This window comes from Struthio camelus, chromosome 4, assembly GCF_040807025.1.
Source record: "Struthio camelus isolate bStrCam1 chromosome 4, bStrCam1.hap1, whole genome shotgun sequence".
Taxonomy (NCBI): domain Eukaryota; kingdom Metazoa; phylum Chordata; class Aves; order Struthioniformes; family Struthionidae; genus Struthio; species Struthio camelus.
In genome coordinates, this window is record NC_090945.1 from 37,060,050 (window position 1) to 37,087,514 (window position 27,465).

Genomic DNA, 27,465 nt, shown 5'->3' on the forward strand with positions numbered 1-27,465 from the left:
GCAGAGAATATTCAGCAGACTGCCAGTTTGGGGTTCCAAAGACAATTCTTTTAGTTTGATTTTTCAGGCAGATGAAACCGACACTAAATTCTCTAGGTGATCTGTTCTTCGTTTGAATGTGTTTTATGGACAAGCAACCATGGTGGTTATCCAAAAAACCACCACCTAAAACCCACCACCATAGGCTACATCAGATAAAATTAGTTTAAAGTACAGCTGAGAACTGGGTGCAGACACTGTCTTAATCCTTTGTCCTGGACTCCTCAGGCCTAGTTACAAATCTAATGCTGGTTCTTCCCTCCATAATCAGGCTGGAAGTATTGAGTTAAGGAAATGAAAAATGATACAAGTCTTCTCTAAACCTTAAAACCTCAAAGGAAAACCATGACTAAAAATTAATTTGAACCATGAATTGGAAATGAACTGAATAAGATGTTATCAACAGTACCTATAACATCTCTGAATTCGATTTTAAGAAAGATACTTTCCGTAAAATGTTCAAGTCACCCTTTAAAGCACTATCGTGTGTATTGGTTTAGAAGTTCTGTTCAAATCCTCTAATCCCTCTACTCAGTTCTGGTGAGGCCACAACTGGAGCAGTGGGTCCAGTTCTGGGCTCCCCAGTACAAGACAAGACATGGACATACTGGAGAGAGCCCAGCAAAGGGCCACAAAGATGATGAGGGCATTGGGGCATCTGTTGTACAAGGAGAGGCTGAGAGAGCTGGGACCGTTTAGCCTGGAGAAGAGAAGGTTTGGGAGGATCTTATTAATGACCTTATAAATACCTGATGGGGAGAGCAAAAAAGGTGGAGCCAGTCTCTTCTCCTTGGTGCCTACTGAAAGGACAAGAGGCAATGGAGACAAACTGCAATCCAGGAGATCCCATGTATATATATATATTTTTTACCATAAGGGTGATCAAACATGAGAACAGGTTGCCCAGAGAGGTTGTGGAGTCTCCATCCTTGGAGATACTCAAAATGTGCCCGGACACAATCCTGAGCGGACCTTGCTTGGAGCAGGGTGGCTGGACCAGATGATCTCCAGAAGTCCCTTCTGACCTCAACTATTCTGTGATTCAGTGATTCTTTGATTGCTGGTTAATGTTTGGAAGATTCTTCCGTGAGTGTGAATACTCTCATATTAGTTTTGACGTCCATCTCATACATTACACAATTTTTGTCTGTAATATTGACCATGTGGCAGCCTCACATTCTCCCACCAATTGTATAAAAGAGAGGTAACAAAGGGTTATCCGTATAAAGTTGGAAGAGGGAAAACAACGGAGAAAACATTGATCCAGCGCATGGTTTACAGTACATTCCATGATCCTTTCCTGAGACAATTAGGGTTGCTTAACGTTGGAGTGAGCTTTAAGATCCTCAACTTAGTTGCCAGGGTAAATTCAATCTTTAAATGTGAATAAGGGAAGTTCTCAGTAAAACCAGAGTTGTCCATGGACAGATACTCATCCTTAACCAGCATATTTCCAGAAGTAGGATCTCAAATTATTCAGCAAGGAGAATCTAATTTCCAGTCAGTGGTGTGTGCAACAAGACAGACTCTGATCCAGCTCTTTTGGAGTTAGCTGTAGCGGTGAAGAAGTTCCCCCTCCAGTCACCTGCTTTATCATTTTGCCAAGCGTTACCACTGTAAAGCAAGAATGGCAAAATGGCTGACATGTCCCAATTTACTAACTCGATATCCCAGGCAGCGAAGTATAGCAGCTAAGGAGTAGACCCACTGCCTGTTTTGCTGCATGAAGAATAACTTTTGGCAACTGGAGTCAGTAACCTTTTTGGTTGCTGCAGCTAAATCTGGCAGAGCTGATCAGATCCCGTAGATTAAACAAGGATTTAGTTCATATAGGATGAGAAAGCAAGCGTCCATAATATTCTGCAGCTCATAGCTTCCTGCTGCTTATGCTGTTCAACTAAATTGATGTATTCAGTTTTGTTGGGGCTTTCGGAGGCCTCAGTACCTTCGTCAGCGTCAGGAAAAGTGGGGGATTAAGTACGTTTTAGCTATAGAATACTCTCTTTGCCTTTAAGAAAAAAAGAGGGAAAAGAAATAATACATCATTTACGAAGAAGTGTTTCATGATCTTAAGCATTAAAAGCTGCTTTTAAAATCTTTACTAGAAATTAAAATCCAAATAAAAAAGCTGCTTATAAATACTGTTGACTTCAGGAATGAGAGATCCTCTCCATTTTCAAAGAGAACATAATACTTGAAGAGAGCAACATAATCCTGGAATAAAGGTGAGCCATGCCTAAAGAGGAAGCCGGATGTGTTAGATGGTATTAATTTTGCTTAGTTTTATATTTAGCATGTTTTTATAATGTAGAATTTTATAATTATATAATGTAATTTTAAAAAGCATGTCATGTATTTTATTCAGTGTTGTTTAGAAGAGTAATCGGTATCTCTCTTCATTTTTCTGCATGTCATCATGATTGGTGGATTACAGCTACCTGTGTTTAAATAGCACTGAATTAATGAATGAATATTTAATGAGTCTCATCTTGGTGGCATTAGAAAATAAATTTCCATTCTCTCAGGGAATTATGCTCATAGTGAGCTAAAGAAGCTGCTTTAGCTTATTTCTTCTGTTCCTTTAGCTTAGAGAAGATCCTCAAAATGTGAGTGTAATTGCTTGCAAGATCCAAGCTATGTCAGGAGATTCCCCATCTCTGTCAAAGGAAAGAAAATACAAACTTTTACCAAAGTAAATTGTGAATAAACTCATGAAACAACTCATTGTGCCTTACACTTTTTTTTAATGACCATTCCTTATTTTTCCTTTTGAGTCATACACCCTTAGTTTGTTAGCATTTTTCCGCTCTCTTATTTGTACTAGAAATGTATGTGCTGTTATGAAAGTGTTCTTAAGAATCCAGTTTCCAGCAGCATTATAAGAAACATTTACTTTGTTTTCTACTTTGGTAGTAGGCTCTGCGTTTTATCAGTCTGGGCAAAATAAAGACATAAGACATTAGCAGAGAAAATACTACAAATCGTGTTTCTTCGCTAAGGCCCTGTTCACTGAAGCCTGAATTTAAATGACATATTCATCAGAACACATAACTATATGCTTGAACAGTTTGCTGGATGGAGATGGCCTTGAGAAAGTGCTTCACTATCTTCTGTGTTAGACTGGACCCATTCTATTACCTTCTGGAAGCAATCCGGCTACTGCTCTACCATCTTATTTCATTACGCTGGCTTCTGTTGCATGAAGTGACTTCTCAGGTACTGTTAAAAACTGTCCAGCCAACCCCTGCTTTGCTGTTTAAAAGGCAAGAATAGAACACAAAAAATCAAAAAGAAGGAAAACACCTAGAAATAGCTCCTTACTTGAATTTTGAGGGGGATTATGAGCCCGGTTTTCTGCACAAAATTCTAGTGTGCTCTCAGAGGACTCTCTGAAATCCTCTACAAATCACATATCACAGGAGCTGGATTAAGATCTGTGGGCTAAATGCAGTTACAGGCCTGTGGTACATCATAAATGGGGATGAGTCAACTCAAACTTGAAGTGTCATGATTATTGTGGAAACAGCTCACTCTCGATACGTATTGTGATGCTTCAGTCATTCAGCTCTGTTGTATGGTTACAAGTACAAAGATTAGAGTTGCTCCTGTAATGAACACATAAGCTATATAATCTCCATCTGGCTTTCAGCACTTCTCTGGATAGCCACACTCTCAGCTAAAAACCATTAGAAGAGAACAGAAAAGCCTGAGGATTTGGGGTAAGGCACTGTTTCCTGGAGACAGCACAGAAACTGGTGACTACATAAAAAAAAGGAAAAGGAGGGGTTTCTCTGATAATTCGTATAATACTTGTTTTTCTTCTTTTTAAACAGCTTTTATACATTTTTGGACATCGTATGAATTTTGGCTTAGTTGAACTTTTTTACATATTTTACTCTCTCATACATATTTGTTATCAGTTTGTTTTCTCTTCAGTATGGCTTCCTCTGAATAGACATTCATACAGGATTCAGAGGCAGGAGGTTCTGTTGGAGCAGAAAAAATTTAATAATGCTGTGTGTAGGAAGATGAGCAGGAAAAGGAAGTGGAGGTGATCCTCAGGCACTGAAAGGCAGGAGAGAGACTGTATCAAAATGATGAGGGGAAGGAAAAAACTGGTGAGAGAACAGCGAAAAACAAGAGGAATATGGACTAAGAGGCTGTTTTAGTAGAAACAGGGATCAATGGCAAAGAGAAGGTGCACAGCGGGACAGTCCACACTGAGTAGTAAAGAATCATGCAAATCAGTTAGTTTTAGAAATGGAATGAAAACAGAAAGAATCTAAGTTCAGGAGTCTGCAGCACTTACCAGGCTCTTTCAAAATGCTGTGTCTTTCATTTGAGTACTATAATAGCCATGTGCTTGTATCTACTATATATGTATCCCACTACACTTGTGAAATTGGAGATTCACAGTTTATCAGATGACTCCAGTTAGCACTAACTGAAAACAAAATCATAACCCTCTCCCCCACTGAAAATGCTGTGAGTGTCTAGCTAACTCTGGGGAAAATAGGAGCTCTGGAGAAAATCTGGAATCCGTTAGCTGAGAAGCCTCTAAAAAGATGAGAAGCTTAATGCCTAGAGCTAGCCACAGGTGGTCCTGAAGTCAAAAGGTAGGAACCTGTCAGAAAGACAGCTCTCCCTCTTGTGGAGAAGAAAGTGTAGACTATGATTAGGTGCCGGGTACCACAAGAACAGCCACTTTTAAGTGTTTACTAAGCTGGTAAAACAGGCTTGGGATGCAGAGCTGTAGGACTAGAGAGTACCGAAAATACCCTATCATACTCCACAGGCCAAGAACGCACACATACTGACAAAGATTTCCATGTATTTGGCAGCAAGACAGGGGGCTGAATAATTGTATTTGGGGTTGGCTGTGGTATTACTTCATAGTAAAATGTTGACTGAACTTAAGAAATTATTTGAGCAAAGGTAGTTCTAAACAAGCTCCATGGCATTACGGCCATCTTGGCTTGGTAACACTTGACCAGATGGTAACACATTGATAAGCAGTTCTACTGACGTTATAGCAATTAGTCTGTTGGAAATGCCAATACTGAACACAAAGGCAGTCATGGTAATTACCTAGATAAATACTAAGGCTGAAAGTTTGTTTTCTTTATGTTAATAACGGGTGAATTGTGGGACAAGTCGATTGAGTTGCGTAGTGACTTAAATATGATGTCAAATTATCACCCAAAATTGTTGATTATAATGTTATTAGTAACAGCCAGAACAATACATCTCTGCAGCTGCCATCCACCCACTTACCTATTTAAGAGCTAAGCCAATCTATTTCTGTTAAAGAGGATCAGCAACTATTATGGAAACTATTGATTTACATATGCACAGTTAAATGAAATTAAATTTGTGATATGCTATTGTACTTTGTTCAAAAATCAACGGTATGCTAGCACCTGGAAAGCTTGCAAAAATTCTGAGCCAGATGCTGATACACTGCAGCACATTGTCTCGATCTAGTATCTCAAAATATCTTCCGTTATTGTTAGCTAATGCAGAGTTTTCCTTTCTGTAGAGTAAAAATATTATTCTTATCCCTAAACAGCTGGAAAGGGGCAGTTTAGGAATGGCAGAGTACATATGTATCCTCAGCTATAGCCTTATCAGAAGGCTACACAACAGCAGTGCAAACTTGAGCTTCTCCTCAGCACCTGTGATTTCTTCAGATGTTCAGTGTGCTACCAGGAAGTTGCAGGTATCTCTCTGATGAACCACAGTAAAACCAATTATCTGGTGTATCTACGTGCAAAAGTGCAAGGACAAAATCAAGAGCATAACAATTAGATTTCACAAATTTTGATCCTTAGTGGTGTTCCAGAAAAGTCTGGGTTAACTTACTGTTCAAGTAATCAGCTAGGATACTTGCTACTCCTTAAAATTTCAATCTTGCATGTAACTATTACAGATAGCAAATGAGTTACTGACTAACTGAAAAAATATGGCGATGTTTCTAGTAATGTTAGCTAGAACATTACTGGGTGTCTTGCATATTTCTTACACGTACTGCCAGTTCAAGGAGTTAAGTCTGAAATTTTAAGATACGTATGTAAGGATATTTGCATTGCACTGGTACTACAACATTGGTAAATACAAGAGGACCCCAAACATCCAAAGTCTTTTCAAAACTGTTAGTCTAGTGCTTCTCATAAATGCTAACTTCACACACAACTCTTCAAGAAAAAATATTCCTGGGAGACCTGGGTTTTCAAATTCATGTTAGGAGGCAAGAAAGTTGTTCTGTAGGATTGTTTTAATTAGGGATACACATCAGATGAAGCTGCCATACGCTTCAGGTCAGCAGATGCCAAAGGAGATGACAGCAAGATCAAAAGAGAAAGCAAACAAAAATAGTAGGGGGGTAGCACAGCACATCTTATTTTCTTTATTTCTGGTCCATTTAGGAATGATGATTTTTCAAGTGGGAGAAGATAAAGGGGAGAACGTCTCAGAAATAATCATGCAGCTTTGATTATCTAACAACCTATTGGGCACTGCAAATCTTTAGATCAGAGCTTCACAAATTGTGAAACATGCCAGTGGTGGCACACAGACCGTTGCCAAGTGGCATGCTGTCCAATAAAGAGCCAAGAGCTGCCGTTGCTATGGTGGCTTCCAAGAGTAACTTCAGCTATTACAAATCTTTTTCCTCAGGTTGGCCAGGTCTGCTGGAGCACATTACCAGAGATCTTTCTATAGGTACTTACTGAGTCCTCCTTTAGTTCACACTGTATGTGTGATCCACTTCTGGATCTTCTGGATCTCATATATCTGAGGTAAGATCTAGCTATTCCAAATTCTACACTTAGGTAATTCTGAGGTAAAATCATTGCACCCAAGGTGGGTTGGTTTTTTTCAAGTATAGTTAATGCTGCACTACAGTAATAACTTTTATAATTTGTAAGACCTTTGCCTTTTTTGACTTTTAATTTTTGTAATTACTCTGTCAAATTCACCACTAATGGGTTCCCTTTATGATAAAAAGCTAGCTTTCTTCTTCATGTTTCCATTTCTTTGTTATGTTCTTATGAGCTTGCAAATCTGTAAGTACTTGGCACCATTTGCAACCCAGTGTAGGGAGGTCATGATGTTTATAAAGAGCTGGAATTCAAAAAAAATTCATTTTGTATTTTAGTTTTGATTATTGCCACCTAAATATAATTGCAACATCCAGCCAGTTAAAAGTTCAGTTTCATTGGAAATTGCTTTTTTTTTCAGTAAACCTCACTAATCAAAAATGTATGAGCAGTGCTTTCATAAGCAAAAGAACAGTAAAATACTCTCATAAGTAAAATAAAATAAAAAATGGAGAGTGAACAACTTTCTGTTCTAACGTGGCCATCTGTCATTTATAAAGACATCACCCCATTAACCTGTCTAATCAACTCCCTTCTTTTTTCAAAGTTGGTTAAGTAAGTTTATGAGGAGACATAGATGTTCACTTGATTAAATCTGTTGTAAAACAGCCTCCCTGGTGTTCTGCTTTGTGTGCATTTACACATATAAAGGAAATTACAAGTACACATCACTACTGTAAATTCCATGCTTATCATATTACAGTACATGACATTTTCATTTCCTCCTGGTGAAAATGAAATTTGATATTTTCCGTTCAAGCAATAATGACCAATTAGAGTTTGTTATTATTAATGTTTGTCCTAAAATGCTCCAAGTCATGAGGTGGTTTCCTCCTAAGAAGCTGAATTTATGATGTGAAAAAAGGTTTTGACATGTTGCTATTCCACCTTCAACCTTTGCCTCTCAAGTCTGGTTATTCCTTAAATAATCTGGGAGATCTCCATGGAAAGCCCACTGTGTAGGCAAGAACATTAGTGAGTTCACGTTTAAAGTTGAGAGCTGAAATAACATTGGTTCTCCCTATCAGAAATTCCTGAAGCCTATCTCTGATCTTTCCTCTTTGACATTTTGCTTTTATCTCAGGGACCAGAGCTTAGTTCTGTTGCAAGTGAATGTAGCTTTGCAGAAGACAGTCAGTTAAGTTGCATCCGTTTCCGATGTGATTTGGGCAGGAAATCTTCAATGCCTTCAGATTCTACCAGTAATTGGATAACTTTTTGAAACTCGCTCTTTGAAGAGCTGCCACAGGAGTCAATACAAATAACTGTGCTATATCTGGGAACCACAATAGGAAGGCTTTTCTAATTCGCAGTCACAGCTTATGTAAGTAGCTGAAATACCAACTATGTTCTAAAAGCTTTATCAGTCACTTAGATGAGATTCATATAAGTAATGTCTGATAAACTTAACCACTGCCAATTTCAGCATGTGGATATTTTGTTTCAACGGAGATGTATTGCCTGATTCTCCTTTTATTTAAAGTACTTATATGTGTCCTGAAATCCTGAGATGAGTGGATTTATGCATACAGAGAATTTTTTGTAATGACCCTTTAACAGTGACTGCAAGCACCCTTATTTTTAGAGGAGTATTGAGACCCAAACCTCTTTACATCAAATATATTATATATAAGAGGCAACGGGCACAAACTGAAACACAGGCAGTTCCAGCTGAACATGAGGAAAAACTGCTTTACTGTGAGGGTGACTGAGCACTTGAACAGGTTGCCCAGCGAGGTTGTGGCATCTCCTTCCCTGGAGATATTCAAAACTTGCCTGGACGTGATCCTGGGCAATATGCTCTAGATGACCCTGCTTGAGCAGGGGGGTTGGACTAGATGATCTCCAGAGGTCCCTTCCAACCTTGGCCATTCTGTGATTCTGTGAAATCTCTTTCCAGTAGAAACTCTCCCCTCCACAAATACCTGGAGAGAAAGGCAACACACAAGCCCAAGATTAAGAGAATATGAAAGAAAATTCCAGATAACATATGGAGGCAGAGAGGATTAAAAAAGAGCAAGTAGCTGGCAGCTTGTAATAACAAATCAAATCATGATGGAAAGGCAGAGGACAACTTTTGGAGTGTTCCATTTGGAAGATGGTAAGAGATGTGCTCTCCTCTCACTGAAATCCAATGAAGAAAGCTTGCAAAGAATCTGTTGGGGATTATTACAATTGAGTGAGTGGTCAGCACATCTCCTCGGCCTGATCTCAGGGCATGGGAAATTCGAAGGCAGCTTTAAAATATTCATTCAAAACCAAATACACACCCATAATCGTGTCTCAAGCACAGAAACAGAAGAATGGAACATTTGTTCCTGGATCTTTCCTGTCCACTCCCTCCTCTTTCCCAGTTTTAAGTACCTGTGGCATGGTCATAGATAAAAAATGGCCAATGTTTCATCATCTTTTGCTTTTCTTGGAGAAATCTGACACTGAAAAATAAGGAGTAAGCTTATGCCACCCTTACTGTCTGAAGGCAACTGGATGTAATATCATGTGGCAGTTCAAAATTCTGGTGAGTATAAAGTCACAGAGAAGCCTATGATGAATGCTAACCTGATGCTGGTAATTTAAAAAATGGCATGTTTTTGCACAGTAGAGAACTACTTTACTGAATCTTGCTTGAAATAAATACTTGTTATCAAAAGTGAAGGGAGATGGTAATAGCGAAGAGTAGAAGAGGCAGCAGTAGACTGAAAACTCTGGACTTCAGCTTGTTCAGGGAGCTAGTAGACACAATCTCACGGATGGTGCCCTGAAGGGCAAAGGGGCCACAGAGAGCTGGTCAGTCTTCAAGGACAACCTCCTCAAAACACGATCCTGAACTGCAAGAAAGTGGACAGACGTAGCAGGAGATCAGCTTGGCTGAATGGAAAACTCCTGAGTTCAAGTGCAAGAAGAAAGCATTGTAGGGGTAGAAGTGGGGATGGACTTCCCAGTAGGACTAGAAGGGACAGGCAGGGATGGAGTGGCGTGGTTAAGCACTGGAACATGCTGCCCAGAAAAGTTCTGGAATCCACATCCTTGAGGATTTAAAAAGCTTGATTGCACAAGACTCTGAGCAACCTTATCTAACTTTGAAACTAGACCTGCTTTGAGGAGGGAGTGGAACCAGATGACTTCCACAGGTCTGTTCCAACCTGAATTACTCTATGACTCTATTCTTCATAGAATCAGAGAGTCATATGATTCAACCTAGACTGGTTGCTTGGGGCCTTGTCCGTTTGGGTCTTGACTACCAATACTCCACTCCCAATTTTAATTTACGTATTTAAAATCAGTCCAATTTAAATGTAATCCTTGCTGCTTCATTTCTTGTAGTCTTTCTTTTCAAGCTGCTGTGTGAATTCTATGCACCATTACAAAGATTTTTTTTCTTGGGTGGGATGTCAGTTTTCACAGCAAAATCTGCCTCTTCATGAGGATTTTAAAGATAGGATCAATTAACAGAAACGGATTTAACGTAGGTTCAAATTGTTTTTCTAACAAAATACAGACCAGAGACTACATTTTAGTTGTTTCTTTTTATAAGAATATATAGGCAGAGTATAGGCAGTTTAAAAATATATAATGTAATATTTTGAAACAAGAAGTACTTCATGATATTGTTAGAAATTGTCTCATTTTGACAATTGGTAGTTATAAAAAAAGAGGTTTATGAATATTTCCTGATATCCAGTCATAGTGAGGGAAAAATCTGTGTTAGCATAATGGAAAATACATGATATGAGAGTATCAGGCCTTTCATACAACATTCACTGAACTCTTTATTCAACAATTTATTATAAATGGGTGTAAGAATTAGGGAAGTGGACTATATGACTTCTTGATGGCACTTCCTGTACAATATTTCTGTAATTTCTTTGCCAGGATATCACATTATCACACACCTGAGCCCAGGGTTGAGAAATCTTTCTTCATAAGCCGATGCCTATTAAAATGCACTGAGGTGCATATTTTTAGTTAGAACATCCCATTTAGCTGAAAGAGACCCAGAAAAAATGGGCTAGACAGATTATAAAGTTTACGTTTTCTGGCAGAGCAGCTAGACAAATTTTAATGATAAAGTCATAAGCTTTTTTTTTTTTTTCTTCTGAATATACTTCCATTAGGATAGCAATGGTAATTACGCATTTCAAAAAGATCTCTTTTTTTCAACTTACGATGATATCTTAAAAAGATATAAGAGTAAAACAGAAGTTATTTAGATGTTATTAAAATGTTATCGTTTAATTGCATATAACCTCACTGTCTGAATTTGTAATTTTTGAGGATGGAAGTCTTGCTCAAAGAAATGAGCAAAAACTGAATAAAGGATTTGGGATTCAGCTCTAGGAAATAACCGTAAGTATCCACATGTTTTTAGGGGCTTGAATCCCAGTGTTACAAGGCAGTAAATGTTGGTGGGGGGAAATAATACTATAATAATATAGTATTATTAATATAGTATTAATAATACTATAATAATATAGTATTATTTCAGTGATATGTCTTTTTTCTGCTTTTTGAAAATGAATTTCCCACTAAGACTATGACTGCCAAATTTCCTACACCATTTTCTACCCTCAGATATCTTAGAGGCTCCCATCATCTTAACACAAACTATAAAAGAAATGATGTGGCCCTGGGAACACCTATGTGCCTGTTACTTTGACATTTCAGACTGCTGGTGGTCTGAAGATCACCCTTTGGAAACCCTTGCATGAGTGAATAGCCTTGTTCCCTGCTTACTAAATTCAGTTAACTAGCTACATCGTCAACTTACAGTGCAAGCCATGCATTCTTTGAGATGAAACATGTTACTCTTTAAATAATACTGTACATTAAAATATTTATTCCTTCAAGGAAAAAAACAATCACAGAAATATCTTTAACTGTGGCATCTGATCTTTTCTATTCATATCTGCCCAGCACAACCGATGATTAGATAAATAGACATTCAGCCACACACCTTTTAGACAAAAGCTTTTAAAGTCACATTTGCTTTTCTTAATTTGAAAGAGGTGAAGGATAAAACACATAAGAAAAGTCAGATTTTTCTGCCAAATGCTGCGTAGTGGAAACCTTCTTGTATAATGAAGTGTTAACTAAGTCATGCTTTTGCAGAATGATTTAAAGTGTGATTCTGGTGCCAGGAGATTTTAAAAAAAACAGGGCTTCATGGTGTCTCAGTAATTTTAGTATAAAATACGCTGAGTATGCAAAGAAAAAAGGTGGGAAGGTTTGGTTTAATTTGGGGATCTTTTCCCCTCCTAATTTCCAGTCCTCCAAACTCCTCCTTTGATTTTTTTGCATCTCATGCATCATTACCTGGCATAAATCATCATCATACTAAATTGCATAATTAACTATAGCTGAGTTGGCAGTAGGGGGAGAGAGACTTGAACTTGTAGCATAAGCAAATTTGTTAGGAAATAACTGATAAAGAAAATAATCACCTCACTAGAATACCTTTAAGAAAATGATATGTTAGAGAAGAATCAGAGATTTAAAGCAAGAATAATAAGAAGATAGGACAGTCTAGTCTAAAAAAAAAAAAAAGCGTGATGTCCTGATTCCAAGAAAACAAACTGCAGTCAAAAAATGACCAGTTGTATGGAAAAATATCAGACTGCTCTATAAAAACACTATTTAAAATTTCAGAAAATTGAGAACAACAGAGATAAAAGCAAAATCTTGAGAACAAATTAATTGCTTAGCAAAAAGTGAAGAGAAATTTTTTTTTTCAATGCAAGTACTTTACACAGAAATCTTCTAAGACACGTAATTCTGAATATTATCAGATTCTGAAGTAGAATTTTAAAGGCCAGAAGATTATAGAGCACAGGAACTACCTCGCCCCACCCTATTTAATCTGCATAAGTAAAAATTAAGAGACAGCATGTAACCATTCCGTATGGAGATCTAGTTAAAACATATGCTTTTTAATTTTACTTGAAAGCAATCAAAATACAAAATTAAAATAAGGACACACACAGAGACAATGTTTTGCAATTAAATCAATATAACTGTGCAGCCACATACAAAAACATGTCAGCTGTAGCAACAAACCAAGCAAGCAAAAACAGTAATATTTAAAATAAATTTTGAAGTATCATGACAAATGCTACTATGCGGAATTCCACCTTCAGAATCAGTTACCCAACTTCATTGTAAAAACAGCCATCAGGAATCTTTTTTGATCTAAATTGTAAGTCTCCTTTCCTTGTACAACTGGCGTAACACTTGCGAACTTACCTGCCTGCCCATTGCCAGAGTATTAGACTGTGATCTGATCCTCAGCAGATCAGGCCTTGAGGTACAGAGGTCCTTACGCCAGGTTAACTTTCTGCCCAGGACTCACTGGGCCATCATCCTTTAAATACAAAATGAAATGAGTTCAGCCACCTTAGACATAGACCTAGTGCATTTGCTCAGATCATTGTGCATGTGTGTCCTGTGCCCAGTCCACTGGACTTCACAACAAACTCTTCGGATAAGTCTGATTAGACAGATTATCTAACACAGCAAAGATGACCTTACAGTGTCCAACTAGAGGACTCTCAAATACTAGTTCTACCTGTGCAGCTTCAGTATCTCCCCAATACATCCTCCAAAGCAGCAGCAGAAGGAAAAAAATGGTGACTTTCTGGGGGGGGGGGGGGGCAGATATAGCCCACAGGAATCTCCCTTCCCTGCCCATTCCGCAGTGCTGGAGTAGAGAGAGCAGGCCACAGCAAGAGGCTATTTTTACAGCAGTGGGGTGAGAAGGGCTGGAAATGCAGTGTACTGCCCCATTATTATTAACACTGGGAGATGATCCCTGCTCGCAGTAGGCTTTTTTATCAGCAATTTGTGCATTATGCCACAACGTTCTGCCACTGTGGGATTCAAAATATTTCCAGTATTTTTAATTAGTGAGGACCCAGGAGGGAAGAAAGCTGTAGCCATACAAGGAAATATAAAAACACAGAGGTTCTGATGTGACCTCCAAGAGTTAACCGAACCAGGAAAATACTGTTAAATGACGTATAAGGTTGTCTGTATCTAGATTTAGACCCTGGTATAAGTACTTATAATGAACTAAATAATGAAAATACAAAGCAAAAGCAAAGACAGAACATTAAATAGGCTATAGCAATGCTATGAACAAATCCTATGTAATGACCAGGAATGAACACAGCTTGGCAAAGCATTCAGACCCCAATTCATTCTGCCTAGATTACACCTGAATTGATGACTAATGTTACTGCAACTAACCAAATGAAATTTAGGTTTGATTAATCTAGTCCTTAATTGCTGCCAAATGTAGGAATAAGTAAAGAGTTATATGGCACAATCTAAGTAGGTTTCCTAAATTAGTGGCTTTTATGTATGATGTTAATCTAAGTGAATTTGCCATAGAAGCAGGATATCTAGCAAGCTGTGCAGAGATACAAAGTTCTTTTTGCCTTTTTTTGCCGTGCAAGTTATTTCTGTAGACTCACCTTGTCAATAAGATTTGCTAATCCAGAAATGCAAAAACAGTTGTATGCAGTTATCTGAGAAGGGGAAGGAGGATTAGAAATGAACAGCTTGTGTTTTACATTGATCTTAAGGTATGTGAAATTTGTGAATAGTGTATACATAAATACCCTTTGCTATGCTTTATAACAACTAAAATAAGAGGGAAGATTGCCTTTTTACATCTAGTAAGAGTAATTTTTCTGGTTTAGATAATAAGTAAAATGCTGATAATTCCTACCTGAAATATGAGGACATAAATAAATTATACAAGAATACTTATTCTGTTATACAGTATATTCATAAATATTAGATCTAAAAAAAAATTCTTAGTTACAAAAAACAACAAAAGCTAGCTAAGTCTCTTGAGTTGTTCTCTTATGGGGAAAAGAAAAGTCATCTTGTTTGGATTCTTAAAACTTTTGTCCAGAAGTTAAATGTGTTTCTATAAATTGACTGCATAGATTATAAAGGAAGGCCCAACACTGCAGTCAGATTTTTGGAGGAAGTTTTTTATTTTTAATCTGGTTGGTTAAAAAGTATATGTTAAATAAAGAAGGGTTTCTATTGATTACTTGATAACTAAAAAAAAAAACTTGCACTACTCTAGTGAAGAGTCTTTTTGATAGGAACTGCTACTTTTTGCTGGCTATTAATCTTCTGGCACCTGTTTTGTTTTTTTAAACTCCTTAGTTAGGAACACGCTTTAAAAAAAACCTCTGACAGCTGTAGCAAGAAGAAAGTGTTATAAAAAGGATGATATTTAAATAGAATTCCATTTTGTTTAGATTGGAAACATGAAAGGACAAGAATGAAAAAGACTCATGCAATTTTTTAAAAAGTACAGTCATATTCTGAAGTGTTGACTGAGTTGTATGCTTATAGCTCTCCTTGACTTTAAAGGTACCCTTTATTTCATCCGCACTGTATGATAAGGGCCGGGATTCTTCTTTCTTCTAAACTGTAGAAAGATCTCTCTTAGGGAGCGATTTGATTAGGGAAGCTGAGGAATAGGCAAGTTTCTGATACTTACGTTGTTCCTCTCTTCTGTAAAAATTAGTAGAAAAGCATACTGCAGCATCTCTCCATGAAAAGGAAACTGATGGCAAAGGTCAGTAGCGTCTGGTGGCAGAGATGGAGGTCCAAAACCGTTCAGTTGTTTCATGGGTAATGGAGAAAGCTGGAGAAGGAGACATAGATGTTGCTTTGTATACGTTTCCAAAGATTTATAGGGAGCTGGATTTTGATCTTGGCATTAGGAAACTGCATCTATTCCTAGGTTGGGGTGGTAACCCTTTAGGAGGCAAATAAATACACCCTTTTTTTCCAAAATTCGCTTTCCACAAAGCCCTCCTGTTACGGGCTAGAGATGCTAGACCGTTGTAATTAAAGTGAGAACTTCTTCCCACATACTGAGCTGGCAGCAGCTAGATTCCTGAAGAAAGCAACTTTATTTATGATGCTAGCAATAAAATACCTTATAATAAAAGATTGTAAACAATCTTAACTCTCACTTACTGAGTGTTTACTTAGAGGCAATCTTTAGGATTGCTATGTGTAATTTTCTCATTGTGAGAAATATTTTTTTTTACTCGTATAAATATAAAACTTTTTCAGTGGAAAGGATGCCATTTTCTTCAGCTTATTTTTGCCTTTTTTCCCTCTCTTCTGCTCCTATTTGAAATATCTGAAGTACTGATTTAGTTACAAGGCAATTTCAAGGCTCTGGAAATGCCTGAGCTCCGCACTGTATCTGAACCAGAGAACAATACAAATGACTCCTGGTATTTCCTAGAAATGGCTGATTTTTGGAGAAATTTTCTTGCTCAGCTAACAACAAAGGAACAAAGACCCTTGGAGCACTGCTCAACAGTAAGTGTATATATATGGTTTCGCGGGATGCTGGCTTGTATTTGTGGTAGCCAGCTACACTTAAGAAAAATTAGGGCAAAATGCTGCTCCAAGCACAGGACTCTGAAAGGAAGCTGTGGGGTTATCCACAAAAGAAATAAACTGGCAAGAACAGCATCTAGTACCTTTTTTTTTTTTTTTTTCTTGAAAGACTAACACAATGTTGGAGGAGATAAACATTTTGTCATCTTCTGAACTTAAAACCTAAGGGAAGTTGGCTCCAGTTACTATATTTCCATGACCCAAATCCATTAGAGTGGAATTCCTTACATATATCTTTGTTTGTTTAAATGTGTCCTTTTCTAGCATAAGCATAACTGCTCAGGTTAAATACAATTAATTTAATCTGTGATCCCAAGAGGTATATTGATACATGTTCCTTGAACATACAGGTACCAGGACTATGCCCATTTTCTTTTCACTGATGAATGACACTAATAACTGGACCTACTTCCTAGGGATGACACAAGGGGAAACTTTGCAGAGCATGGTTGATTTTTTTTTTTTTTTTTTTTTTTTTTGGGGGGGGCGGGGGGGGAGAGACTCAAGAGCAGTCCTGTGTGTTGACTATTTCAGTTGTGCAAGATGGTTGGAGGGGAAAGGCAGCAAGATAACATGTAACAAGCCTGGTTGGAATGCCTCTTGATTCATTTTGGTAATCTTGGTACCTCTGCTTCTTCCTAGGTTCTTCAGGAAGATGTATGGAATTAGGGTATAAAATTGCAGAGAAAAATGTGGGATTTTTTTTGTCTTTGTGCATTTCTTGTGGGAATGGATGCTGAAGAACCAGAATGACAATAAGGAAAAAGGAAGTGTGTTCTACTAGCTACAACAACAACCTATTTCATGTGAGTGGGATTCTGAAAACTCTTCAATAGTATATAAGAACATCAAAAATAACTATAAAAGGTGCTGTCTTCATAACTGTAGTGGTTATTGTGCAATATTTAATACTATATTAGTTAGAATCCATTATCAGTTCAGTGTTTCATAGATGGTAAAGCCATTGATTAATGGCAATCAGTCACCATTAATATCTTAACTTTGAGAAGACCTAGCTTGTGTGCAATAAAGCTATATTGGGGCCGGGGGGTGGGGAGAGGGTTATCATCCCCAACTGGGAAGTCTCTTAACAGCAAAGCTTGATTAGAATTAACTACTCTCTGATATCCATATTTAGAAAGTTTTGCCACTTCCAAGAAATAGAGCAAGCCAACTTCATTCAGTTATCACGCTCAACAGGGAAGTGACTAAAAAAGGAAAGAAAAAAAGCCACATCAGGTCCTTCAGCTTAGTTAGAGAACTGCAGGCAGAGTTCTGTAGTTTGAGAACTAGAAAGGAAGGAGAGGAAGGTGAATTCGTCTGTTCACTGCAAAGAAGGTAGGAAGGAAGGGTGAAAAATGCCTCCTGGAGACACAGTTAATAACAGATAGACAATCTGTTCTGTTTTGACAGCCTACCTATGGAGACAAAGAAATTCTGTTGAGAGAGAGAACCAAACCCAACTTCCTGTGTGGCAAAGTTTGGAATCATAGAAAAAGTTAGGATGTGAGGAGCTTTGGAGGTTGTCCGGTCTGACCCCCTGCACAATACAGGGCTAACTTCAAAGTTAGATCAGTCTTAATGCCTATTTCCTGCTGAAGTTTTTCTGTCTTTACACAGTTTCTATGTAAAAGCAGAGAAGAGGAGAGGGGAAAAAAAAAAAAAGCCTTTAACTGCTAGAGGCCTTTGAAGTATTTGCTCAGCTTTCCAGTTATCCTTTTGAAATGCTGGATGGTAGCATCTGGCAGAAGTGCTAGGCTGATTACATCAGATTCATTATGACTTTATTTCCAGCAGAAATAAAGAACCTTTCTAAGGTTCTTGCTGGGCACCTCTCCTGATTTTTTTTTTTTTTTTTTGGTGTTTCCACCCTGCAGATCACTTCCCTTTTCAGCTGGTTCCAAACTCATTTAGGAGGGGAGTATCAAGACAATAAAATCCCTGATGTTGGTACATGGAGGAGCCTTAGAGCTTAGGAAGCCTTCAGTTACTGTCCTGGGCAAAAGCAAAGGGCAGTTACTGTCAGGTAAACAGGCTGGTTGTGGTATCTGATTGAGAAACTACTAGGAAATCCAAAAAGTTCTCCTCAGAAGATATGTAGTTTCAGGAGCTATAAGAGGTATTTTATTTGTGCAAGTGAGATTTTTAAAGTTAACTCTGTCTGCTGCAGGGAATCCTAATTAATAATGTGCCAACAAAGCAGATCAGTTGAGATGAGGCTTTTGCAGCTCTGCAGCCTGGAGAAGGAGACTGCAGCTTGTCATGGCTGGCGTCCCTTTACCCTGCCATTCAGGAGAAAAATATGAAGATTTCTTTTCTTCAAGTCTGATCACCTAGGAGGTAGTGAGCAGGAGCTCTGCTCTTGTCTGATTATGTTCTCAGTCTGATAGTGTGAGTTACTGATGGATTCCAGTTGCTTTAGGCATGCAGATGAAATTCCAGGCTGGTGTGAAAGAAATTGATGAAGTAATCAGAACTGTGCCTGTGGCTCCGGTTTCATTTGTAAAATGTAACAGATGGTGTTTGTGTGGCTGACAACTGCCTCTTTCCAAGTGCAAGATTTTTATTACCCTGAACATGTTTTAACTGGCAAGTTCAAACAGATTCAGAAGCCCCGAACAGTTCATGCCCCAGCCTCAGACCCGTGCTGCAGGCAAGCAGCTGTAACACTGGAAGGGGATAGAGCCAGGATCTGCCACCATGCCCAAGGCTCCCCACGCTTCTAGTCTGGCACACCAGTTGTCAGGCAGCCTGTTAGTTTAATCTGCAATCTGCTGAGCACCTGTGCCCAGCATGCAAGCACCCAGAGTGGGAGGCAGCCTACGCTGCAGCTGGTGTCAGTGTACTGTGTATGTAGCGATGGAAGCACCAGGCTGCAGCTTAGCATTACAGGCTCTTCCCACCATGTAACTCGATTTGCTTTTTTATGCCCTTGGCATGTGACTCAAGTTGATGAGTGAAAGAACGTGAAAGCAGCAACAAGTAATTGGAGAGCTGAACTTGGAATGCTTTGAGTAGGTGTTTGGATGCTTCTCTTACAAAGCAAACTACTATGAAACGCAGCCTGAACTTCTCACAGTATTATTCTGCTTGCAACACTTTTATCTAAAAGGATTTCCTGTGTCTGGGATGTGGGAATCATATGATGTCAATACTTAATTATATTCTGGGTTGTGTGTGGTGTTGTTTTTTTTTTTTTTACGAGTTTTGCCATGATTATGAAGAGTAATTTGTAATGATCTCTGAACTAAGTATGTAGAAGACATACAGCAGCATTTGTCCGTGTCTGTAAGAAGCATGACAAACACCTGGAAAGTATGAGCTACAATTTAAGTTGATTAATCATGATGAAGCTGGAAGGGGTCAGTAAGACTATCTAACCTGATCTCGCACAGAACTCAAACTACAAGACTTTTCTGAATAAACTCCCATTTGAGCCATACCTAAATACCTACCATGAGGAAAAAAATACCTGTTATCAATTTAGAAATGCCTGGGGAGGGGAAAGGGAACTGACAGTCTCTTAAGTTTTCTCCAAAGTCTGATTATGCTCGTTTTTGAAAAATATATGCCTTATTTCTAATAAGCATTCACATACTGTGAATATCCACAGTTGTTGGATCTCACGTAGCCTATCAACCAAAGACAAGAGAGCCTTTTATGGTCACGTTTCTCTTCCCCATGTAGGTACTTAATGACACAGTTTTATTTCCTCTTTCTAGAGGTTTGTAAAGCGCCCACAGAATTTTTGAGTCTGAGGGGTTTTAGTTGCTGGCAAAACTACTCCCCGGCCTTTTCGTCGCCTCCAGGTTACTCTTCAGCCACGGGCGCTGAGCTCTAGCGGCCGCTCCGCGGCCGTTCACCTCCGGCAGCGCCTGACACCACCTTACCGAATCTTTCTGAGGGTAGCTGGCAGCTGAAGCCTCCCTTCTTACAAGGCACACAGCACCGTCACCGGAGACCCCCGGCCCGAGCCAATCTGGGGTTTTTGTGTCTCGTTCCCCTTCTCCCCCCCCCCCCCCGCCTTCCCCCCGGCGCCCGGAAGTCCCCTCGCGCCCGCTGCCCCGCGCCGTGATGGCGGCCGTGATCTCGCGAGAGGCCCGCCGGTCTCGCGAGATCGGCGCAGCCGGAGCTCTCGCGCGAGCGCCGCTCTCGTATAATCTCGCGCGAGGAGGAGGCGCCGGCCCTTTCCGTCGGCGGGGCGGCACCATGGCGGTCGGCAAGAACAAGCGCCTCACCAAAGGCGGCAAGAAGGGCGCCAAGAAGAAAGTGTACGGCGGGCCGGCGGGGCGCCGCGCCGGGGCCTGGGCCGGGGGGGCGGCGCCGCGGCGCCGGGATGCCGCGGATGCGGGGCGGATGGCGGCGGCGGCAGCGGGCCGCGGCGGCGGCGGCTGTCATGGCGGCGGGGCCCGGTGGCCGTTGGGGCGGGGGCGGGGGTGCCGCGCAGGGCCCGGGCTGGAGGCGGCCGGCGGCGCGGGGCTGGGAACGGAGCGGAGCTGGGCGGCTGCAACAGCGAGGCCGCTCAGAGGCCCGGGGCGGGTTGGTTTTTATCCCTAGTGCGAGTCAAGTCTCGCGCTTACAGGGTCTTTAAGTGTAAAGCGAGGCCTCAGCAGAAGGATTGAAATACACTGCTTGTTTTATCAAAAAATGACAGGCCACACTGCAGCGCGGTATTGCTTTTTGACGTTCTAGCCCTGTGATGCTTCTGAAGTTGGTTTCCTTCTTTCTGAAGTACACCGGCATTTGTGTGCGCTTCGTTTGTGTGCGAAGTACAGTGTTCACTGTATGCGTTCATGCACCTGTTAACCTGTCCATCTTAAACGTGGAAACACAGCGTTTTGAAATTTGCGTTTCCATGTCACAAAGCGTATGGGGAGAAGTACTTGCTTCAGCCAGGTTTAATCTGAAAAATGAGTGAAAATCTTTTCTCCTTCATTTAAATTAAGGGTTGATCCCTTCTCCAAAAAGGACTGGTATGATGTCAAAGCACCAGCAATGTTTAATATCCGAAACATTGGGAAGACACTTGTCACCAGGACTCAAGGAACTAGTGAGTAGTGGAGTTTTATGCAGTAGATGGCTGTCTGTTTGTTCCATGTGATAGTACTAAATGACAATCAGGTGAAGAAATGGTGACAAGTAATTCTTGTTTGTAATAGTATAAGGTAACCTAAAATAAAAAAAAGAAAGAGTTCCAACTTAATTGCTTGATTCCAGTGATCTTTATTCAGTTGACAGAGTTTAAACCAATGGGCTTGGTTGCAATGATATGAAGAGAGGAGCTAATGCGGTGGGGCCCTTGTTTGCACAAGGGTACTAAAGTATAGAAATGGTACAGAAAGACATATCTGAAGTTTCTAATAGTTATTGGGGTATCTTAAAGAAGTTGAGAAAAGTTAAGAATTAAGGAATTATTCTGAATATCTGAGACAGAGATGTGGAGACTGTTACAGGAGACTGTGATCTTAATGGGATCGTAGAGGCTTTCCCTTTGGAAGCGACCAAGATTGGAAGCCTTTATGCCAGAGATCTTTGTTGTGTGTGGAATCCCAAACGTAATGGGAGCATGTGTAAACTTACCACTGAAAAGGTTTTTTCCTCTTACATGTAGTCCGAGGTACGGTAACGCTTAGTAGTTTAGTAGGGAAAGGAACCTTCTGTTAATGCAGCGTGATCTAGAGAGAGGTGTAACATGGTGTTCTTGGATGATTAGCCATGAGGTATGGCTGAAAACTTGCATTTTTCTCTCCCAGTTGCATTGTAAGGTATGCAGATTCTCAGTGCTGTTTTAAACTATGCATATGAAACGAGTAAAATTAGGGTCACCGCAAACAGACTGTCTGAGTCAGCTAATATTAAAACGGTACATTGCTCACAGGCAGAGCTGTGAAATGACTTTATCTCTGAGTATGCATTGCTTTATACGTTTATCTTTTCATTATTGTATCTCAAAATACTTTGCAACCTCTCCCCCCCCCCCTTTTTAAACTATTACAAATGCTAGAATTTACACCATATTGGTGTTTGTGTTTAGCCTCTGACTCAAAAGACTCCTCACAAAGTTAGCAAAACAAGATATTCACTTCTTTAAGTTGATTTGTTTGTGTTTAAGGTGCATGCCAACTTCAGAGTTACAAAGATAGTGTCGTTACCTAATATTAGAACACATCAAACGGAAGTTCAGCATCTGAGTTGAATAATACTTTTCTAAGTGTAGTAAAAGGTATTTTATTTTGTTTCATAATACAGAAATTGCCTCTGATGGACTTAAGGGTCGAGTATTTGAAGTGAGTCTGGCGGATCTGCAGAATGATGAAGTTGCCTTCCGTAAATTTAAACTGATAACTGAGGACGTTCAGGGAAAAAATTGTCTGACCAACTTCCATGGAATGGACCTAACCCGGGATAAAATGTGCTCCATGGTCAAAAAATGGCAGGTAAGTAGAGAACATAGTCTGCATTGTTACTAGTATCTTTAGGAAAGGAAGTAACCGTTGCCATATTTTAAACCTGTGTTTGAAGTGGCATCAGCAGTTATTAATGAATGTCAGATTTGTGTTTCTGAGAAACCTCTGTCATACCGAAGACACATGACTGTATTTCTCCTTTAGACAATGATTGAAGCCCACGTAGACGTCAAAACTACGGATGGTTATCTGCTGCGCCTCTTCTGTGTGGGTTTTACGAAGAAGCGTAATAACCAGATCCGCAAGACGTCGTATGCCCAGCATCAGCAGGTTCGCCAGATTCGCAAGAAGATGATGGAAATCATGACCCGAGAGGTGCAAACCAATGACCTCAAAGAAGTTGTCAATAAGCTGTAAGCTTTGGTTATGTTATTCCGGCGTGCGCACCCTCCCCCCCCTCCCCCTTTTAAATAGTTATAGGTTTACTTATTGAGTTCTCGCTGTGCTAGTACTTCACTTACTGTTTGGCCTAGAACATGCAAAGCATCTCCTCTGTGTTGAAAAGCTAGCGTGCCATTTTCTTTGCATGCTGTCTGTGCATCATATTTGACTTTTATCAGAAGTTGCGTTTGCATAAACTTTAAAGCAAACCGAGAGATTTTTTTGATTCACGTTTCTAAAATTTTAATTTTGATCAGTTGGAGTCGTGAATGTTCTAGGTTCTTCTGACAGAATGAAGTTTTTGGTAGTACAGTGTTTGCTTCCAAAAGTTGGATTGCAGATTCAGCGTCAAAATGAGTCCACTTGCATTATATTCCTTATAACATTGCAAAGAAACTGTATGTTGTAGTCTAAACATACTTGAAAAAAATTGCCAGAGAGCGAAGAGGGTATTGAAGCAAACTCCTGCTTAATATTATGTGTACTTAAGTATTATTTTAAGTACACACTGCTGATTAGAAGCAAGCAACGTTTTTTCATTCTGGTACTGATTTGCTCTCTGACGTCTCAGGATCCCAGACAGCATTGGCAAAGACATAGAGAAGGCTTGTCAGTCCATTTATCCTCTTCACGATGTCTATGTCCGCAAGGTTAAGATGCTGAAGAAGCCTAAGTTTGAATGTAAGTCAATTACTGCTAATGTCTAGAATTTCAAGAGGGTTGATGTGGGAAGATGCTGTTTTAAAATGTATCTGCTTTTGGATAAAGACTTTCTAAAGCAGCATCATAGCTATAGCAGTTAAAAGGCTTGTCCTTCTAGTCCAACATTGCCCTTCAGATTTGAAAGCCAAGCAGTGGTTATTCAGTTTGGAGCATTTTATGTTCTTGGCTGAAGAAGCTACCGAATGTTTAAAGACTTTGGCTTGGGAATGAATGATGACAAAATGTTTCGGTCCCAGATGACTTGAAATGATTTCAGTTTCCCATATTCTGACATTCCCAACATTTCTTTAAAAAGAAAAAAAAAAAAAGCCTAACTAGATACTTCATTGTGTAATACAGTTATTCCACTGCTAGTTTTTGTCTGACTGCGTCAGTTAATGTGGCAATCTCCTTGAACAAGCTTCGTGGAGTTGACTTTATAATACCTACATTAAATGTTCTGGTGGTTTAATTTTTAGATGATGACCAGTTCAGAACTGGCCTTTAAAACTGCCTTAAGTAGGTGTATCTCTCACCATTTACGTTACTTTTTCTTTTCAGTGGGCAAGCTCATGGAACTTCATGGTGAAGGTGGTGGTGCTGGAAAGCCCTCTGGAGATGAGGCAGGGGCTAAAGTAGAGCGAGCTGATGGATATGAGCCACCCGTGCAAGAGTCCGTCTGAAGCTAAAAATGGCTCAAAAATAAAGTTTTAATATACAGAACTAGTGTTTGGTTGCCTGTATTGTTACTAGACAATTTTGATACCGGACATGGATGGGTCTTTAATGAGGTAAAATTATTACCTTGGTTGGGGGAGGTGGAATCTCTAATTGGTTTGGAGATGTTTTTTGTGATTGGTGTCACAGGATAGGTGGAACTATGTTGCTTGTTCTTTCTTGAAAGGTGCTGTTGGAAAGTACGATGCTCAGGCTTCTGCTTGTACTTTTTTCTAATTATTTTATTCCTCACAAAAAGAGAATCACTTTTATGGATGTGAGTAGAAGTTGTAGCTTCATTTATATTGGTGGTACAAGGTGCTTCAAAAAGCAGCATTGTACAGGGCTAACTGGTAATTAGGGTGCTGAAAAGGGAAATATATTATTCTTGTTTAAGAATTTTCCATTATAAGGGATTTTTAAGGCATCAGACTGTTCCCGAGCGTTGCATATGTTTAAGCTCTTGGGTAATTATTTGATGTGACCTCTTTAACAGCATAGATTTTGGTCTCTGACATTCAAAGATGTTAATAGGTTTTAGAGTCATTCTCATTTATAGAAGCAGTATAAAGAGTTTTGAGCAATGTTAAATGTAGCATATGCTAGAGAGTGGGTTTGTGCACGTGGCTTTTTAAACCTCTACTTCAGTACTGAGAGGTAACCGTAAGTTGTTAAGCAAATCAGTAATGAGCACTGATGCATTGTCTGGGTTTAAGATGGCCCTTCTCATTTTTCCTTGCTGATTGGCATATGCAAGCTTAAAAAGTGGAGAGTCTCTTTTTCTGGCCAGAACAATGTGTGGCACTGTCAGTATGTTCTGTTCAAAATTAATATGGGATCAAACCTAAGCTTTGTGCTGCTAAACTTCTGGTAGTTTGGTGCTTTCAGAACGGAAAACAAAATGGTACTCACTGACCTGTTTTGGGAGGTCTTTTAGATAGTGATTGTGGTTCTTGCTGTTATCTGTGAAAACCCTTGGGATAAGAAATGAAGTAATGAAAAGTCAGTGTTGTAGAAAAGATACTGGGGAAAAAAGTAGATTGAGGGACGCTACAGATACAGGCTGTACTTTTAAAGAATTTTCACCTTTTCATAGTGATAGATGTAGATAATTCTATTTCGGAAAAAGTAACAATGCAAAATCAAAAGCATGTGCTCTAATCAGTTATTTAGAGAATTGTAGGTTACTTAGGGTAGTAATTCCAAATCATTATTTTAATAGCAATCCAAATTGCGTTTCAGCCAATGATGCCTTTGGTTTAAGGTATAAAAGGCTGTATTGACTCAGAGCGCCTTTCTCAGGCAAAGGTGGTCTCATGCTTGGCATGTTTTTAGTCAGGACTTCAGAACCAGGTACAGATACGATACTGGTAAACTCTTGTCACCGGCACTCAGCCGGTGCTGCGTTCCTGCGTTTTGCAGGGCTGTGGAAGAGCAAATGAGGGAGAAGGAGACCTCCAGGCCTGGGAAGTGACTCGGTGAGTGTGGCTGGCACCTGTGCAATAATGGGTGCATGGGACTGGGAAAGCTCACAGCAAAGGGGGCGGCTGCGATGTTATTTTTGTACTCAAAGAGATAATAATTGCTTCCACAACCCTTACATTTCATTGTAAAAAAATTGCTTTAACAGGTTGTAAATAGGTTGTTCAATAGGGATTATATTCAGGATCTCACATACTAAACGTAAATAGTTACTGTAGATGGCCTTTCAGATAGTTGTATCTCCACAGTTTCATTCCAGAACTACTCAACTGTGGCAAATCCCATTCATTCTGTTCTGTGTAAATTTTTTTTGCATCGAATTTTGTGTTTCTGTCATTGGTGAGTGAGTTTGATACTCCAGTGAGTGTGAATACAAGCTTGTAAGAAGAATTGAATCTTCTAATTGCCATCTTCTCTCTTGGTATAAAAGTGGCCAAACATAGCATCTGGGATGTTTTATTTTGAGGTAAGTTTATAGTCAATAAAACTGTTTTAAACAAGGCAGGATTATTTTTAAAATGGTAAATCACCTTATGGTAGGATTGTGAAACTTAGTGAACTGATTTGTTGATTTAAAATAATCTTGCAAGTCTGCTCTCAGATCTGAATATAAATGCCAAAATTGGCAAGATGCTAAGTTCCCGTATCATAGACTTGTCAGGGATTAAGTGCTCTAAATGCTGTTGCTGGTGAACTCCCAGTACAGAATTTGGTAGGCAGTGAACACATCCACTTTGAGTGGATCTTGGATTTTCCTCACAACAGAGTTTACTCCACAGGTGTGTGGAGTAAACACAGGTGTCCACTTAAAGCCAACAAATATGTAAAGGAAACAAAATATTTTTAGTTTTTGCTGAAAAATAAGAAAGGAAGTTCAGATTGGTTTTCTTGGACTTGATCTTAAAGGGATACACTGGTAGAATCTTGTGTGTGTGGTTTTTTTTTTTTTTTTTTTTTTTTAAAACAGAATAACAGGTGTAGAACTTCTTGTAAGATCTTGAAAGCAATATGATGTTTACTTTGGCCTCCACTTTTTTGTTCCTATTCTTCTGTGTATAGAAATGTCTTTGTTATGTAGCTAAGTTTCTAAATAAGTTCATGGGTTAAGGAAAATTTCCACTTGTGGATTTTTAGTGGGGATCCTAACTATTTCAGGTCTGACCATTGTCACTAATATTTCTGGCTAAATTATTTTACTTACAGTATCTGCAAAATCTATATACTAAGCGGAATATACAAAATCTTACTAACAAGAATGACACTTCAAATGGTCCTTGACTTGATACTCAGGTAATTCTTTATTGGATTGTAAACACAGGCCTACTTGTTCTGCTCTTTTCAGTTTATGTACTTGAAGGATT

General features: G+C 39.3%; 1 protein-coding gene, 1 long non-coding RNA gene and 1 other non-coding gene across 3 annotated transcripts; 2 read left to right on the forward strand and 1 right to left on the reverse strand.

The window, feature by feature from the left end:
- Positions 1–13,171: 13,171 nt before the first annotated feature.
- On the reverse strand, positions 13,172–20,365 carry LOC138067182 (uncharacterized). The gene is made up of 3 exons (XR_011140961.1): positions 20,246–20,365; positions 15,436–15,582; positions 13,172–13,275 (listed from the first exon to the last, which is right to left on the reverse strand). It is a non-coding gene; the product is annotated as an uncharacterized lncRNA (long non-coding RNA).
- On the forward strand, positions 19,561–24,628 carry RPS3A (ribosomal protein S3A). The gene is made up of 6 exons (XM_068942279.1): positions 19,561–20,626; positions 21,302–21,405; positions 22,605–22,792; positions 22,967–23,175; positions 23,775–23,884; positions 24,467–24,628. The coding sequence occupies exons 1-6, from the start codon at positions 20,430–20,432 to the stop codon at positions 24,586–24,588; spliced, it is 930 nt and encodes a 309-aa protein (XP_068798380.1). The 5' UTR covers positions 19,561–20,429; the 3' UTR covers positions 24,589–24,628.
- LOC138067295 (small nucleolar RNA SNORD73) lies at positions 24,132–24,201 on the forward strand. Its single transcript, XR_011141175.1, has one exon. It is a non-coding gene; the product is annotated as a small nucleolar RNA SNORD73 (small nucleolar RNA).
- Positions 24,629–27,465: the final 2,837 nt, after the last annotated feature.